The following is a 16787-nucleotide window of genomic DNA, read 5'->3' on the forward strand; positions in this document are numbered from 1 at the left end:
CGATTCGATCCAGCGCGTCCTTTGCCGTTTCGATAGGGTTGTTCTTCAGAGAGTTGATAAGTATCTCAGACCGTGTGTACTGTATTACAGGGCCACTACCATCATTCTTTGCAGTGCTCTTGGTGCTGTTATGTCGCATGGCAGCCGCTGGCCTGGCAACCAACGATATCCGCGGCAGGATCGAGTGGGTCGGGGTGCCTGGCAGGCGAATTCCAGGGCCATTCCTGAACAAAGCCGGAAACTGCCGCTGCTGCTGAAGCGCCAATGTCAACAGACGGCTGGTCATTTCAAAAAAGCGAATCGAGAAGGGGTTGAATTGGAACTTCGAAGAGGAAAGGACAGTAAAATTGTGTCTGGGCAGCGATACGCAAAAACTGTGTATCTCCAAATGGAGGGCTGAAGCTGACTGTGGGAGATCGCCAGCTAAACTCTTGATGTGGCAGCCCTGATCACCTCCCGCGGCGTGTGCCCCAGCATGCCCTGATCTTGCGCCAGATAAGCAGGGCCAGCCAGCGGAAGAGCCAGTACAGAATCTCGAGAATGATAATGGACACGAATAGCCACAGGAAGAACCAACCGATCATTCTGTGGTGGACGATGACGACCTCGCTCTGACAGAACGACGCTTGGAACGAGTACTGCCCGCGGTACCGATCCACGTATCCATAAAAATAGTCTCCTATCAACCCCCAGGGCGCATACTTGAAGTACTCGGGGTTGTACGGTGGCCCATTGACTGGCCGGGTGCCGCTGGGATCGAGCAAGAATGATGTGCGCCGGTTCCGAATCTCGTCCAGGATCGCTTCGGCCGAATTGTCGGCAGCATTGATCGTGGTCCACGCATATGACGAGTCCGGGCGATGCATGTCGCTACCAGTCAGCCCAACCAGGCGGTCCGAGTGCTCCTGGATAAACTGGTAAGTGCGCAGATCGAAGGTGTTCTGGTTGACAACTTCGAACCCGTCAACTCCCCAGTCATACAGATCCTCGCGCGACGGATTGTTGGGCAGCCTAGGGACGTCCCATGGTAGCATCGTTGCGTTGGACCACGGAATGTGGTTGACAATAACCAAACCACCCATGTCGTGGACTCTTTGGATAACCTCTTTCAGCTGCTCGTCGCTTGGCTGCGGCGGACTCACGGGGATAGACTCGTTTATGCCGATAAAGTTCATGTGTATACGACAACTGGTGTACTCCATACCGGTGATGATTGTGATCTGGTCTTTGTAGTGCTCCTCGGCGTACTTTTTGGTTGCTAACGAGCCCGCCACGGTCTGGTGGTCTGTGACGATGATTGCATTGTACCCATTGGCCAGCGCAAACTCAATGACCTGCTTTGGTGTCAGTACACCGTCCGAGTACACAGTGTGGATGTGTGCGTCGAGCAGGATGTTGTAGTTGGTGAAATTCGAATTCATTGGCGACAGGTACGACTTGGGATCGATCTTCCAGTTGAACTCCATGTTGGAATAGGTTCTAGTCGGAGGCACGCCATTGTCGCTCATAGGAATGCCTACAGCAACCAAAAGGAGTATGACAATAATAGAGAGGAAAACGACCAAGATGAAGTGCCCGATGTAGCGAATAATGCGGTTCTGGATCATTGCGCGCCGACTCACAGAAGTAACCGAGGTGCGGCTGGGCCATCCATCACCATCTCCACCACCGGCTGCCATGCTGCCAGCAAACCCAGTGTCCTCGACCGTGGTGATAAACGGGTTGGTATTTTGGCTGCCTATGTCTGACGCATTGTCGCCCATGGCCCCGCGTCCATCGGAGCCATTTGAATCGATGCGCTGGTTCCGACTCAGGTGTCGCAGGTGGGCTGAGGATGCTGTAGGTTCATGGAACGCGCTCATTGACCGATCAGGGAGTTTCGACATTTATTTGATTGTGCAAGTAGCTCATTGCTGCCGAGGGAAAGAACGTGAATAAGTGCGGGTATCTGAGATGAAGTTGAAGAAAGGAAGCGAGGAGAGTGCGATGCGAATCCCTTTGCCTTGAGCTGCAGAGAATATCCATATGACCCCATGCATGAAGCCCCGCAAAGGACATGCTTGATTTCAGAATTACCGATCCATCGCCGCTTTGCATGAACGCCATGGCGGCATATTTGGTATGTAGCAAACATACGTGTATTTGTTTGCTTGGCATTACCTGGCGTCATTATATACGCTTGCCAGCGCAATTTGATGAAGTCGGACTATCAATTATCCGGGCAGCCGCACCCAAAAGTCGACAATGTATAGCTCGCACTGGATCATGCAGAATCGACTGCCAATGCTTCATCAACCAGTGCAATGCAAGAATTCTCGATACTGCCAAAAGCCGGTAATGGCTGGTTTTATTTCTGCAGCTCCTAGTCATAGTCAGACCACTTGCCCTGCGGAATCGCCGTCGTGCCAAGCTTCTGGTTGCCCACCGTGTAGATCAGATACGCCAGATACACGAGCGTCACGGGCATGGTGATGGCAGTGGCCAGGTCGATGAAGGCAGCGAAGCGCACTGGGAAGCAGTAACGCACCTGCCACAGACACATGAGACTTTATTCTACAAGAACCTCATAAAATGTCCTAACACGGGTCCGATCGGGTTGCCTCTGACATCATTGTGCAGCCCATGGGCATTTCACAGTGTGCTCGCCTCTCACTAGGCTGGCACAGTGAAATTGGGCTCCCAGTTGATTTTTTACTGCCAGTGACAGGTACTTTGTGTGCACCTTGCATGTGCGCTCTTATTCCTTTCTTTACTCTATGCTTCTCCGGCACTATTTGTATACTATGGCTATTTCAGACACCAATATTGACGCCAAGGATCGCACTCGTCGGGGATCCGCGTCATCAAACCACAGCCCCGATCATCAGGATACCGACAACAGCGACGCCTCCCTGGATGCCAGCGGCACCACCAGCGATAGCGATGCTAGCTCTCTACAGTTTGTACGCAACTTGGTCATTCCGGCAAAGTACAGGCGCACTGTGAAGCATAGCCCGAGGGCTGTGGCTGCGAGAGCTACGAATTACGGCAGTGCCTCTACCAGTAGGCAGTCCCAACTATCACCTGCAGGTAGTTCCGCAGCTGGAAAGCAAAGAAGTCCACTTGATGCCCTTGCTAAAGCGCAGCGCCGAGAACGACGAGTTGCAGACACCACGTGCCCGCACACGTACCACGGTGGCGGCACGCATGCGTGATACCGAGCGCACGGTGCATCGCTCTGCCGCCATGACGTCAACCAAGAAAGCGTTCTTCCTCTTGCTGAAATCGTTTCATTGGCAGTGGGGTGCTGTTCCTGCCCCGCGCGTTCCTCAACGGTGGGATCGTGTTCTCCAGTATCATTCTGTCAATATCAGCGATGCTGTCGCTATACTGCATGACCCTGCTGGTCGAGTGCTACCAGACGGATTCCGCACGGCTACAGTGAGATTGGCCGCCGCTTGTATGGCAAGGGCATGGGCCGGGTTGTCCAATTCTCGATCGTCATCTCGCAGACCGGGATTTGCTTGTGCTGGCACGATCTTTGTGGCCACCAATATCCGCGACCTCTTCAATGCAGCAACAGACTGCCAGTACCGCTATTCGCTCAGCTTCTGGGTCGCTGCTCAGCTTGCATTCATGATTCCCTGTTTGCCTGATCCGACATATCAAGGGGCTCTCGTCGTTTGCGCTGTTTGGCGACTTGTTTGTGCTTGGCGGCATCGTCTATGTCTTTGTCATGGATATCAAGAAAATCAGTACGCTGGGCACAGGCTTTGTGCGCAAGTTCAACCCCGAGGACTATTCGCTGTTCCTGGGCACTGCCGCGTACACCTTTGAAGGGTACGCGATGATCCTGCCTATTGCTGACTCGATGCGCAAACCAGAAAAGTTCCCGCAGATCCTGACCATCGTCATGGCTCTGTGTGGCCTCATCACCGTCACCATCGGCTCTGTATCCTATTTAGCATACGGTGAAGAGACGGAGGCAATTATTCTGCTCAATATGCCCTCTGGTACAGCAGCAACCTTGACTGTGCAGCTCCTGTACTCGATTGCTATGCTGCTGACAAATCCTCTGATGGTGTACCCGGCTATTCGTACCCTCGAGCACTGGCTGTTCCCGCGCCGCTCCGGAAAGCACAACGTGGGCGTGAAGATGCAAAAGAATGCATTCCGTACGTCATTCCTGCTGGCCGTTACTGCAATTGCTGTGTTTGGATTGGACCGACTCGATAAGCTTGTGGCAATCATCGGCGGCTCTGGCATGCGTACCAATCTCGTTCATTTTCCCACCGCTGTTCCACTATAGAGCTGTCGCAAGGACAACCCGTGCCAAGGTCATTGATCTGGCACTTGCGGGCTTTGGCGTGGTTGCATGTGTCTATGTCACATACAACGCTATTAAGAGATGGGGTATCGCAGTGCCGCCGTCCTGATTTCTGCGATCTCACACCATGAAATTACGATGTGAAATGACGAACCTTGGCATGCTCTGGGTTGACTTGTATACCAATATGCATATACTTTTCAGAGTGGGGAGGGCAGCCAAATATGTCCAGCCGGACTCATTGTTTCTCTATTCAGTAAATGGCATTATTCCTTCTTTGGACATGTCTTTTGGTGACTTGCATGTATATTTGTATGATATCGCTTCCATTGATTCATGGACACTACCATTCATGATCGCACTCACTGTACACCTATATTACCTAATTGCCCATTTTCTTTGCATATCAGCGCTGTGGTGCCACTATCCTACATGTTGTCGACATTACGTACTTCTACTTTGTGCCACAATGGTCATCAGCAGCAATCACTGGCAGTGCCGCTCGGTGTTGTGGACATCAATTTCCATAGCCACTTCAGACAGCACTGTTGATAGAAGTCATCCATTTTCTATTCCTTTTCGCTAAGGGCGCACACCTCCTCTCTTTTCCCTAGCCATTGACTCTGCCAATATCTATTTCTCCATCAACTCTTCACACCCCCTTTTACTGGACTAAATTCACCTCGCCTATGTCGCCTGTTGTGTCTCGGTATGATACACTTAGGTAGACAGCCTCCTGCAACTGTCTAGAACACGTTTACTCTCCAAGCACCTTCCACGACGTATATTGAACATATGAAATATGCTGTATGAAAGAAGGAAGGAGGGATCGCCAGGTGAAAGGCATCTAAGTAGTGCGCCGGTCGCCGGAATGGTATGCCGCCATTGTGGCTAAGTCTGACCATGGTCCTAAGATCATAAGGATTTGGAACCACATCGCCCATGAGTCGAAGTAGATGCGCATGCTCCATAGGGACAATACTGGGGTCATCCGCCCACAATATATCAGTAAACTTACACTTGCTTGAAGCGACCTTTCCGAAGGTCACAACAGACCAGTGTTTGGTGGGAGGCTGCCTCTCGAACTTGACCTTGAATTTGGGGTAGATGGCTGTATCCAGCTATGAAAATACTCTCTGTAAATCGATCCACCATGTGCTCACGTAAGGGAGCCCATTACCCAGGAGCGTAGTCAGTTGCTGAATGATCAGCTCCTTTCATTCCGACTAGTATCAATAATAAGAGTTGGAAGGTGTGGGGTGGAAAAGGAGAAAAGAGCGCTCCGCAGCAAAAAAAACAAGCGGGAACCCAAATTCCTGTCTTTAAATGCTGTGGAAGATTGCCTGTTCAATGCGAGGAGGTACAGTTGTTCGCTATACAAATTTGGACTACCTTGGTTCTCTGGTGGTGGGCCCATATACACCGTATATTTATTGGCATGGATATGAATTTGCTACTACTTCTGTACATCAAAGCTGTGAACATGTTAATATTAAGTATTAACCACATGCGTCAAATAATATATAACCCCATCTTCCAATATTGTGCATGGTTGTGGTGTCTTTGGGTAACTCAATATCAGTAGCTCAATTGGTTGGCTCAGCATTCACGCTTGCCCTTTACTCAAGGATATGACAGTGTTCTTCCGGTGTTGATACCAACTACATCCATGTGGAAATTTAATAACTGAAGTCAATGACCGGTATCAATAGTATGGTGCTAAAAAGCGCGTACCGAGTGACACTATCTACAGGCAGCCTGACAGCCAGCTTGCATACCGGTGCCATGGTGGGGTGATCAAATCACCCCACACTTGGCTGTGGAACATCCAGATTTGCACTATCAGCACTCTTGAGAGTGTAGTATCCCGCGTCTATCCCCCTTATCCTAGGCGCATATTAGAAGCACTATTTGCAATGGCCTCTGCAGAACCCCGCTCTCTTCTCTGTTACCCCTCGACCTTTAAAGCGTCTCCACCGCCATGCCGTTTATCCATATTGTTCTTCTGCCAGTAAAACCCGATGCTCCGCAGGAGCTGGTCGATGAGGTTGTCGCTGAGATCGTTGCGCTGCAGGAGAAGATTCCGTTCGTGCGCACAATGCGGTGCGGCAAGACCGTGACGCAGCGTGGCAAGCAGTTCACGCACGCCCTGGTTGCTGAGCTCGAGAATGAGTCGCAGCTGCCTGAGTACGCCGTGCACCCGGCGCATCAGGCTGTGCTGCAGAAGATCAAGCAGATCATTGGTGAAGAAGCCGTGGCGTTGGACTTTGACTCCAAGCACTAGCTAGATATCCCCATGGGCTACATGCTGCGAAAATAAATGCCAAATATATTTTTCACCCGCAATCAACATCGACCATAACGCAAAGTTTGTGAAAGCAAAGAATGACATCACAGCCAACTTTGGGCTGCGGATACCTTCAGGAAACCTCACCTTTTACATCATGTCGCAGCCTGTTCTATCTCTAGATCTGCCACAACATATCAAGACCAAGCTACTGCAAAACGGATACCGCACTGTCAGCGACTTTGGCGAGACCACACCAACAGACCTTCTCTCGTTTCTCACCAAGGCGGAGGTCCAGCAGCTTGACCAGGTCGCTAACTCCACAACCACAGTCACCACTGCATGGGCTCTCTTTGAAAAGGTGGACACCCGGCTACACGTCCGCACGCACAGATACGTCGATGTGCTGCTTGGAAACAGCGGGCTGGCATTGGGCACAGTGACCGAAGTGTTCGGCGCGCCTGGGTGCGGACAGCCTGACCTCTGCCTAGCAGCATGCTTTGGGGCGCAACTGTCGCTGCAGGGAATCCCAGGGAAATCCAACGCAATCTACATTGATACGACGGGGTCGTTTACACAGCGTGGTGCTACAGACACGCTATCGCGAATGGACGGCCGCTCTACATTGAGCTTGGCTGGCATACATGTGCTCCGGACGTCCACACTAGCTGAGCTGATATCGCTGCTGGCGCAGATCGACCAGGTCATTGCCGAAATCGGCGGTGTCGGGGTCATGGCAATTAATAGTATAAGCTGGCCGTTTCTGGCAGCGTTTCCAAACAACCTACTTCGGCGACAGCGGATGCAGACCGAGGTGGCGCACATGATATCGCACATTGCAGACAGACATAACGCAGCAGTGCTTGTGATCAGCAATGCAAAGGGCGCTGCCAATAACAATGCTCTTGTTGCTCAAGACGGCGACGCATGGGCACGCATATCCGCAAATCAATTGTGCATCCAGCGTTCGGGCGACAACTACCTGGCCAGACTGGTGAGTTCTGCCACATGCCCAGCTATGGAGCGGCAGATCAAGGATCCGAGGGACAGCGTGGCGTGCGAGTAGAGCGAACTGGCTAATATTATAAATTCTTGTTACAGGTAACAGAAAGAGAATTGGAAACTCGCTAGTTTCGTAAGAGAAGAAAAGGAGAGAAGGAAAAAGAACTAACGGTTCATAAACAGAGTGGACGAAGGAAAGCCAGAAGGGGTGGTCTTTCAACCGCCATCCTCATGCCACATAGCCATGAATGTTGTGTATCAGCAAGAGTGTTGCCTTTTTAGTAGTTGAGGTAGATGGTCAGGGCGCCAGTGTCAGGAGCGAATGAGCATTCGATTTCCATATCCTGCTCATCCTCGAGTTGGGAAATGACGTTGTCGTCGACGCGTACAGTCAGGCCCTTCTTGGTGCGACGGATGACCTCGATGTCGGAGTTGGCCTGGATCTCAAGCTTTTGCGTCAGCTTGGACACCAAGTCATCGACAGCCAGACGGTCCAGGTACACGGCCCGGTAGACCGCCTGGCCCATCACCTTGACGTAGATTGCCAGTACCGCCTTGTTCTTGCGCGGCATCGGCACGTACGTCGGGTCAACACCGACCAGCTCAACCGCGCCGGACGTAAAGCTCGCGTTGATACCCGACGACAAGGACGTGGGCGAGAACTGGCGCTTGTTTGGCGACAAGGCCTCCGAGTTCTCGGCAGACCGCTTCCGCGGGAATGTGGTGGCGATGGGCGAGTTGAGCCCGCTCAGCGTCATCCCTGGCACGCCAATGCCGATGGATGTCAGGCCGGCCAGCTGCGACATTCCGTTGGGCGAGTCCCCGGTAGCGCTGGCACTCGCACCAGCTGCCCACAGCTCGTCGACAGCCGTTGGCTCATCGGGATCGCAGTCATCGCCAGTCATTGTGTATTCGATGAAGCCAGTGACTGGCTGCACAGGCGCAAAGGTCATGTTGAATTCGGCATACTGCTGCTGGTGCGACTGGGTGCTGTTGTTCAGCGCATGCTTTGCCTTGTGCTTCTCCCACATTTTGTCCATGTGCCGCTGATCGTCTTTGTTCTTGCGTTCAGCGCCCTTGTCACGGAACAGCTTGACGCGTGCGTAGCACCGCTCGATGACCTTGCCAGCAGTCAGGCCAGACGACGACGGGATCGGCACACCTGGGAAGGTTGCCGCGGTGGCAGAGCTGGGCGGCTCTAGGCCGGTGGTTCCGCTGTTAGCGGCAGTGTTCAGATCGTCAGCACCAGACAGTCCCGGCAGAGACCGCGTGGCCTGCGCGACTGGCGCCACGTGGGCAGCGGAGGTGGATGGCATCGATGTGATTGGCGACGAGAGCTGTGAGATCGATGCGGTAAAATCAGCGACCGACGGGTTGATGGACATTCGCGGGGTATGCGTTGGGACCGCCTGGCACGTATCCAGGTGGATTCGCAGCGGGATGCCCTTGACGCCCTTGATTCGGCTAAAATCGGTCGACAGACAGTTGAAGCGGATCATGACCTTGGCGCCGCGCCTGCCCTGCCACTGGAACGTGACACGATCAAACAGGCGGCTCTCGGCAGCAATGACGCCGATGGACCCGGCCTTGTCGAGCTCGACGGCGCGAGCTGTGCGCGGGTTCTCCTGCTGGTTCAGCCAAAAGTTCCAGTACGTCGATGCGCCCTTGCGGTGGGAGTCCTCATGGAACGTGATGCGCAACGTGGTGCTAAAATACTCCTCCGAGTGTGTGCGGTCCTGCAGCGAAATACCGTATAGCTGGCCCTTGTTCAGGTACGTCAGCGCGGGCTCATCGACTTTTTGTGCTGCTGCGGTGGGCGCTTCCAGGATGCATTCGAACCGCATGCCAGAATCCAGCGTCGGATGGTGCATTGTATGCTGCATGGGCTGCTGGTGTGTCAGATGCACAGGTGGCGTCGATGTGGGAAGCGTACCCGTGACTGCCATTACGCTGTAGTCGTGGTCCACAGCTACAGCCGCTGCTGCCATTGCGGCAGATGTCGGGTCAGCGTGCCCAGTATCAAAGGGAGCGGAGTGCTGCGGGCCAGTATGCTGCGTGTGGTATGCCGCATGGTGCATGTATGGTGATGCAAAGCCGCTGGCAGAGTACGCATTGTTTGCACCACCGGCAACAGCGACGGCGGCTGCGGCGGCCGCTGCCGAATGCTGCGATTGGGCAGACACCTGGTGCGAATGGTGGTGCTGCGTGTGCTGAGCCTGCTGGGCCTGGGGCGCATGCGACGGCACTTGTCCTGGGGTGCCAGCATACGATGCGTGCGGCTGGTGCATGAATCCGTGCTGATTCAGCGTTGCGCTGTCTCGCCGTTCGCCGGAACCATCGAGACTATACGTGGCGTAGTACGACGCGGCGTCCGCTGGGATTGTTGACATGGGAACACCAGAGATGTGACTACAATTTCGAGAGGCGATTGTTCTGCGTTAGTGCCATGACCCGTGGTTTAATCTTTGGCAATAATAAGCGAGGGATATTAAGTGTAGATGAAGGCCGCTGAAGTGCAATAAACAGGAGTGGTGGTGGATTGGGCTTGGGCGGGACCGCATGATGTGCACACGTACTTGTCCTGCAGCCTGTACATCTTTGCTTTTCGACCCAGCCTGTAGGTGTAGGTATTAATCACATTATTGCTGCCAGCAATGCTTACCTGTTATCGTAAGAGTATGACATTGACGCAGGGGGTATCTAGTGTACAAGAAGGAAGTGGAGAGAGAAGGACAGACAGACAGACAGACAATTGGGGCTGGAGGAGTCTAAAAAGTCGGCCACTGGGTTTCCAAACAGGGACACAAAGGTAGAGAAAGGACAGCGATATGTCTCGGCCCGCAAAGACAATGTTGGTATATGTGTTTGAACTAGAGGCTATGTAGAGAGCCACCTGTATTCCTCTATCTGTCGGTGTGGGTATTGTTCGGCGCCGGCAAGCTAGCGTAAGCGGGGGTGGGTGTCTTAGGTGTCTCTTTAGGCAACCTTATAATTTCCCTAAACTAGCTGCTGGCTAATGTCCAAAGTGGAGCACAATCTGAACGAAGGTGCCGGTCTTTGTGTTTTTGTGAATGCTAACAGTCCCCCGCACTGAAGAGACCGCTGGGACTGCAGGGAGGTGTCAGAAATTGGGTGTTAGGTGAAACGCCCGTAGAAAATAGCACAAGCGGGAAAGAGAGATAAAGAGAGGTGGAAAAATGCGAGCAATAAGAAGCTAAAAAAAGACAGGCCAGAGAGCGTGTTCTCAAAAAACAAGGGAGAAGGGGTGCCAAAGAGCGAAATTTTTAAGAGTTCAGCAAAGGGCCTAGTTTGCAACAGGTACACCGCTGCCTGTGGAGGGAAGTAAAGGCTGCTGGCACGTCGAATTCTGCGGCATATCTCACAAGCCCGGCACGTACCACCCCCATAGCCCGCCCCCTGGACGCATGCTGAAAAGGCACGCTTTTCTTGTGATGTTGCTCCGGGCAATTTATTTTCTCGTCAATTTCGCATTTGTTTCGCTCTTTGGCGGGATGCCCAAAAAGCGAGCTGCAGCCTTATTGCCTCTTTTCGCCTTTTTGCCTTTTGGAACCCGTTGCGCCTCTCTGGGATTACTCGTGCCGTCTGATTCTTGATAATCGCTGAGGACCCGGGGTGACTGCGTGTCCTGGCCATTTTCCTCGGCAAGGGCGGGTGGAGAGGAGGGAAATGGATGGAAGTGTGCGCGATTTGCCTGCCAGCCAGCTGTTCCCATCAATTTTTGCAAAGCGCGCGCTCCCTCACCAGCCATCTCTGCGACAAACAAAAATTGGCCATCTGCAGCAGTCCTCGCTTCCATGCTTGCCGTGTCAATCCGCCGACCGCCCTTATTTTTGGGAGCGGTGGTTCCACACTTTTCCCTCCTGTGTGCTAATCCACGTCTGCCCATGTGTCCAGGGCAGGAGCCGTGCGTGTTGTTGCCGGCAGGAGCGAGGATGTTGATTACGTGTGCGCATATGCCAAGCATATCCCGGCTGTATGTGCTTTGCATCGCTGAACACGCTGCACCTGTGCTGCGGCCAGCCATCCCCACTATCCAATCCACTTAGTCGGATATGCCTGTTCATTGTGTATCTCCTAAAAACCCCCCGATATGTATCTTTTTCTCAAAAAGCGCAGGAGGGGCATACAATACATGCTTTTGGCGCAACCACATGCATGGGTTTTGGCAGGACGGAAAAAGATGGCTGGCAAGAATACACGCAGATTAATGAAGCTGTTTGGGCTTGCTTCCTCCCTCGCTTTTTCCAGCACCGCCCATTCGAACTGCGTGCTGTCGATCCATGGATGCCCGCCTGTTATCCAGACAGCACAGGTTTTGGGAATCTCGTTGCAACCAGTTTGGCCCAAGTCCCTTTCTCCACACTTTTATTAGGCCAGGAACGAGCAGGAATCGCTGTTTGTCATGGGCACTTCTTGTTCCCACATTGCCGGACGCGCAGCCCTGAATCACCTTCTTTTGCCAAGCATCTGTCCTTGGCAGGCACCTGCTTTTCCTGTGTGGGCCGAGGGGCTAGTTGCCGAATAGCAGGTGCCAATTCGATCTCCGCTCCCCTTTTCCTCGGCTGCGAACAGGTTTATTTTGCACACAGCCGCATCTGCGCAGCCCAGGAGCAAAAAGTGCTTTGTTCCTTTTTGTACTCTGGGCCGCTTTGGTCCTGGTTTGCGACCTGTAGACCCGCGCCATCGAGATTTCTTAAACCGGCAGGTTTCTTTATATAATCATCACGGGCTATGACTAAGGATTTGGCTACATGCATGGCGGGGACCCAAAAATGTATGATCTGGATCTTGAGAGTACGTCGTCGATATACTTGTTCCCGGCCCGTTATAGCACACTATGTATCTGCAGAAAGTACGGGGCTGTCCCTATTGATCCCCTTGCTCTTGGACCAGGCAGAAAGAGCTTGAAAATGCCGGTACATGATTTTATGGAGTCTGGCACTCACATGCTATTGTGTACCACCCCAGTATGGTCGAGGCAGGGACTTGTATCGGCCACGGCCCCCATGGGAACTGGGCAGCTGCCGCTGCTAAATGACACCCATGCATGTACTGGAAAGCACAGTGATGCCGCAGCATTTGCGTTTTTGTTGTGGGATCTTCTGTGCAAGTCGGCGCGAGAAGAACGGGAAAACACCAGATCCTCCCCTCCATGCCGACGGCTCTCCCGCATGCGTGCAGCTTCAGGCCCATCCCCTAGACAGTTCTGCGCCGGAAGCAAATCAAGAGCGCCTGCAGAGTGGGGGAGGGGCACCAGCAATTTTCGCAGTGCATGGACTGCCAGCCATCCCCCTCCATTTTCCCTATTGAGCAGAAATGAAAGCTCGCTGCTCTAGCAGCTGTCGATCTGGGTCGGCTTGTTTTATATCAATCGGCGAATGCGCATCACGTGGAGCTCTCGGCTGATTTACACCGGGGTGGGCCCGCCCAGAGACCATCCCAACACGATTGCGGGAGCGTCGTAGTGGCTCCGCCCCAAAAGAGGGAGCCACAGGCCTGCATGCTTGACTCAGTATTTTCGAGCGCAGTCTCGGGCACTTTTTTAAACAGAGCAGCGAATGAAAAGCCAGGAACCCCGTTAATGGTCCATGACAGGCTGTCGCATGGGGAGAGCGGAAGGCGCTGTCGCATTGCGATTTATGACCACATGTAGGTGGTCCGTCTATCCGGCTCTGAGGACTGCTGTGGAAATGTGCACCGCAAAGGTGGTGATGGGTCTGCAGAGGCGAATAGCGTTTCTGGAGAAAACGGCATGTAGATTCCGTATGTAAGGCGCTTCTCGACATGCAAAAATCCTTTAGTGAGAGCAGCCATCATGTTCTGGGATCTTTCTGAAAGCCGTACCTGGGTGGACCTCGGCGAATCTAGCAAAACAACCGAAGGTGATTTACGCGCGGTTAATACTTGGCACATTGATTTTTGCAACAAGACGTCGAAATGAAAGCGGACAGGCCGCCGCTCCGATCCCCTTGCTATAGCCTTCTTCAATCGATGCAAAAGTACCCACGCATGCCACTGTTCACGGAGCAGCGCGGTCGACGGCATCTGAAACAAATAAAGGGCATTTATGGAAAAACTATGGTTAAAGGGTGGTAATTAGAAATAAACAGTAATTAGAACCGGGAAACAGTAGGCGCAAGAATGGGCCAAGAAACAGCGACGTGTGGGGATAAAAACAGTAGGCAAGAGGGAGGCTCTCCAAAACATATTCGGGGAGTGGAAGCAAAACGTGCCCCCTTGCGTCTAGGGCGGGTTCATTTTACCGAGATGCGTCGATGGAGCGTTTCGCCTCATCGACTACATCGCGCAGTCGCACCGGGTCGTTCATGGTGTAGGACAGCGCGCGGACGTCCTGGCTCATATGCTCGAGGATCCACACAGTAAGCTTCGTCGAGTCCTTGTACCCCATGCCCTTGATGAGCGGGAACAGCTTGGAGCCCAGCTTCTTCTTGCGCTCTTGGTCGGGCTTGGACAGCAGCATCTCAATGTACTCCTCGACCTCAGTGCTGTAATCCTGCAAATGCAGTCCGGTGCTGGCTCCTTGGCGCTCCGGCTGCACTGGTGCAGGCGCAGTGACTGGCGGGCTGGGCTTTGGTGCCGGGTACTCGGCAAGCACAACGCGCTGCATCTGGCTGGTGATCGTCGCAGCCGGCTCCTTGTCGGCCGTGAGCTTCAGCTGCTCCTTGCGCGCGACCGTATGCTGCTCGACCTCCCACTCGGTGGCAAGGCGCTCGGGGTCGCGGATCAGGGCAACCACCTCCTCGACCGGCCGCCGCAGCAGCGACTCGACGACCCTTGCCGAGTCGCGCACGTCCACGGCTGGGTTCGAGGCGACCTCGGAGATCAGCTTTTGGGTCAGGATCTCGTTGCGCGCGTTCTCGGTCAGGTTCCGAAGCATGATCGGGTCCAGCAGCGGGTCGTTGTCGCTGGTTGCCGTGGCAGATCGCGAGGACAGCTGCGGCGACTGCGACTTGGCGCGGGGCGGCTGGATGGGCGGCTGGATGGGCGGCTGGACCGGGGGGCTGGATGGGCTGGGCTGGCTGCGGGACAGGCGACGCGCTGGCCCTCAGAGCCGGGTTGGTGGGCGGGGTATGCGAGGCGATGCGCGAATCAGCGCGGCTGGTGGCATTGGCAACCGGCTGGCCGTTCTTGTTTACGTGCTCGTACTGGTACAGCGTGATCTTGCGGCCCTTGATGTCGGTGCCCTGGCACTCGCGCAGCGCTTGCAGCGCGGCGGTCGGATCACTGAACTGCACGATCCCATGGCCACGCGACTTTTTCGTGACCGGATCGATGCTGACGCGCGCTGACTGGATGTACCCGTACGTCTTGAACAGCGCAAACAGCTCCTTGTGCGACACCGTTGGGTGCAGATTGGTGATGAACAATTTGCCAGGCACAATGACGCCGCCCAAACCATTGCCCGGGCCCTCATTGACCACCGGGCTGCCAGCACGCTTCGGGTGCATGCCTGTGGGCGTCGTTGGTATCTGCGGCATCGGCAGCTCGGCGCTGCTGCGCACGGGCGACACTGGCTTCGGGACAAACTCGCTGGGCGACATGCTGGCGCGCGACGATCGCGGCGCCCGTGCAGGCTGCACAAGCACGGTGTTGCCCAGGAAATCGGCGTAGTTGAGCTGCTCGACGGCCATATTGGCGTCGGTGCTGTCAATGTAGCATGCCATTGCAAAGTCCTTCTTTAGCCCATTCGCGTGCACTGGAATGCTGCATGCATAGAGCGGCCCCACGGGACGCAAAAAGTCGTAAAGTGTGAGCTCGGTTGCATCCTCTGGAATGTGCTTGATACACACGTATCCGGCCTGCGGTGGGTATGCGAGCTCGCTGCCATGCAGGGGTGACATCATCAGCGTTCCGTTGCTGTTTTGCAGCTTCCGTCTGTTGAGGACTGCCATGGCCTTCTCGGCTAAAACCCGCAGGGGAAGGGGAAAGGAGAAATGCGGTGTCAGTGTTTGTTGCGAGAATTGGCGGGGAGCGGTTACCTATGGTTGTTACTTACTGTCGTCGATGTTGCGGAACTCGACGTTGCCAGTAATGCTGTCTGACTCGTGCGGGTCCACATTGAGGCGAATGCCACGGCTCGACTTGAACAGCTGCTGCAGCTCTGGCAGCGACTGCTCGTTGACGCCCTGGAAGTACAGCACCCGCCTGTGCATTTGGTCCCATCCGGCCTGCCACTGCGCATTCTGTGCCTCAGACTGGCTTTGCCCGCGCGACCTGCTTTGCGGAAACTGCTGCGGCATTGGCGCAGGGTCATTGAGGTTCAGCGCAACTGGCGCGTCTGGCTGCTTCAGCGGCGACAAATCTGTATACGAGACCATTTTGAGAAGGGCAATAGGTTTTTTTTTTTTTAAAAAAAGAAAAATACAGTATGTACTAGTTTGCTCACGAGTAAAAGAAAGCGAGAAAAAAATGGTTTGGGGTCAGAGGAAGAGAAAAATGAGCAGCGATCCAAGGTCTTGCAACAGGTCAACATTGACAGTGACTGAGACACGGCCCTCTCCACATTTTCTCCTTGCTTGGGTGGGCAGGTTTCCGGCGTGCTTCCCAATTCCCCTCCCGCAAACCTCATACTCGGCAAGCTATCAGGAGGTCAGGCAGCGCCGTAACCGTCGTCCTACTACGAGGCGGATATCGAGATAGCAAAAACCATACTTGCCAATGCAGTCCCCCGGTGCACTGATGACTGTTGCCAGTGCAAAAGGAAGGCAGATCTGTAGGCGACTAAATGAAGACTAGAATCCAACAAAAACCTGGCATCAGCCAACAATGGCTGCAGTGCCGGCAGCTTGCACTGTGCCGAAAAGGGCAAACAGAAGGCACTTGCTGCCAGGGCTATTGAGCTAGTTCAAACATGCGGTTAGAAACCACTGGGCAAAGTAAAAATATTGCGCAAGGTTTTGCATGTGCGGTTGCTGGAAGCAACACCCTCTGTGCGACATGAATTCAGGAGGCGCTATTCCATGTTTCTGCAGCCAGCGGTATAGACTGGGTGGCATCCCCTCCAGCTTGCCAAACTCCAGCTGGCAGCTGTGTGGGCTGAGCTCTACCAGGTTCCTGTCCCAGATGCGAATCAGATCAGCAACCAAAATCATTGAATCCAGATCCAGCATTGGATCAGTCCATTATCAGATATCACGGGCAGTGACGCTG

The 16787-nt window shown here is 53.9% G+C and overlaps 8 protein-coding genes across 8 annotated transcripts; 3 read left to right on the forward strand and 5 right to left on the reverse strand.

The window, feature by feature from the left end:
• Positions 1–310: 310 nt before the first annotated feature.
• DL89DRAFT_269385 (PHP domain-like protein) lies at positions 311–1959 on the reverse strand. Its single transcript, XM_040888282.1, has one exon. The coding sequence runs from the start codon at positions 1884–1886 to the stop codon at positions 450–452; it is 1437 nt and encodes a 478-aa protein (XP_040741481.1). The 5' UTR covers positions 1887–1959; the 3' UTR covers positions 311–449.
• Positions 1960–2362: 403 nt separating this feature from the next.
• Positions 2363–2609, reverse strand: DL89DRAFT_294740 (uncharacterized protein; the record flags this gene model as incomplete). The annotated part of the gene is made up of 2 exons (XM_040890555.1): positions 2363–2508; positions 2582–2609. 2 exons carry the CDS (start codon positions 2607–2609, stop codon positions 2363–2365), a joined length of 174 nt encoding a protein of 57 aa, XP_040741482.1.
• A 137-nt stretch (positions 2610–2746) lies between these two features.
• On the forward strand, positions 2747–4579 carry DL89DRAFT_269386 (uncharacterized protein). Its single transcript, XM_040888283.1, has 6 exons — positions 2747–3069; positions 3095–3266; positions 3401–3439; positions 3492–3594; positions 3650–4247; positions 4291–4579. Exons 1-6 carry the CDS (start codon positions 2784–2786, stop codon positions 4413–4415), a joined length of 1323 nt encoding a protein of 440 aa, XP_040741483.1. The 5' UTR covers positions 2747–2783; the 3' UTR covers positions 4416–4579.
• A 1486-nt stretch (positions 4580–6065) lies between these two features.
• Positions 6066–6652, forward strand: DL89DRAFT_269387 (uncharacterized protein). Its single transcript, XM_040888284.1, has one exon. The coding sequence runs from the start codon at positions 6288–6290 to the stop codon at positions 6588–6590; it is 303 nt and encodes a 100-aa protein (XP_040741484.1). The 5' UTR covers positions 6066–6287; the 3' UTR covers positions 6591–6652.
• An 85-nt stretch (positions 6653–6737) lies between these two features.
• Positions 6738–7719, forward strand: DL89DRAFT_269388 (P-loop containing nucleoside triphosphate hydrolase protein). Its single transcript, XM_040888285.1, has one exon. The coding sequence runs from the start codon at positions 6751–6753 to the stop codon at positions 7657–7659; it is 909 nt and encodes a 302-aa protein (XP_040741485.1). The 5' UTR covers positions 6738–6750; the 3' UTR covers positions 7660–7719.
• Positions 7720–7873: 154 nt separating this feature from the next.
• On the reverse strand, positions 7874–9439 carry DL89DRAFT_225624 (uncharacterized protein; the record flags this gene model as incomplete). The annotated part of the gene is made up of 3 exons (XM_040884767.1): positions 7874–8342; positions 8451–8716; positions 9002–9439. The coding sequence occupies 3 exons, from the start codon at positions 9437–9439 to the stop codon at positions 7874–7876; spliced, it is 1173 nt and encodes a 390-aa protein (XP_040741486.1).
• A 1625-nt stretch (positions 9440–11064) lies between these two features.
• On the reverse strand, positions 11065–11640 carry DL89DRAFT_259460 (uncharacterized protein; the record flags this gene model as incomplete). Its single annotated transcript, XM_040885688.1, has 1 exon — positions 11065–11640. The coding sequence occupies one exon, from the start codon at positions 11638–11640 to the stop codon at positions 11065–11067; it is 576 nt and encodes a 191-aa protein (XP_040741487.1).
• Positions 11641–13663: 2023 nt separating this feature from the next.
• DL89DRAFT_324352 (uncharacterized protein) lies at positions 13664–16747 on the reverse strand (the record flags this gene model as incomplete). The annotated part of the gene is made up of 4 exons (XM_040891443.1): positions 13664–14625; positions 14666–15540; positions 15634–15939; positions 16624–16747. 4 exons carry the CDS (start codon positions 16745–16747, stop codon positions 13876–13878), a joined length of 2055 nt encoding a protein of 684 aa, XP_040741488.1. The 3' UTR covers positions 13664–13875.
• Positions 16748–16787: the final 40 nt, after the last annotated feature.

Source organism: Linderina pennispora (genome assembly GCF_002104995.1).
Source record: "Linderina pennispora strain ATCC 12442 chromosome Unknown DL89scaffold_12, whole genome shotgun sequence".
Taxonomy (NCBI): domain Eukaryota; kingdom Fungi; phylum Kickxellomycota; class Kickxellomycetes; order Kickxellales; family Kickxellaceae; genus Linderina; species Linderina pennispora.

What these genes read in the sequence shown, in the direction of transcription:
- DL89DRAFT_269385 (XM_040888282.1), bottom strand. Translation starts at nt 1,886, where the DNA reads ATGTCGAAACTCCCTGATCGGTCAATGAGCGCGTTCCATGAACCTACA.
- DL89DRAFT_269386 (XM_040888283.1), top strand. Translation starts at nt 2,784, where the DNA reads ATGGCTATTTCAGACACCAATATTGACGCCAAGGATCGCACTCGTCGG. An exon ending in GTCCCAACTATCACCTGCAG is followed by an intron (nt 3,070 to 3,094) that starts GTAGTTCCGCAG and finishes TGGAAAGCAAAG; the next exon opens with AAGTCCACTTGATGCCCTTG. An exon ending in CATCGGCGGCTCTGGCATGC is followed by an intron (nt 4,248 to 4,290) that starts GTACCAATCTCG and finishes TCCACTATAGAG; the next exon opens with CTGTCGCAAGGACAACCCGT.
- DL89DRAFT_269387 (XM_040888284.1), top strand. Translation starts at nt 6,288, where the DNA reads ATGCCGTTTATCCATATTGTTCTTCTGCCAGTAAAACCCGATGCTCCG.
- DL89DRAFT_269388 (XM_040888285.1), top strand. Translation starts at nt 6,751, where the DNA reads ATGTCGCAGCCTGTTCTATCTCTAGATCTGCCACAACATATCAAGACC.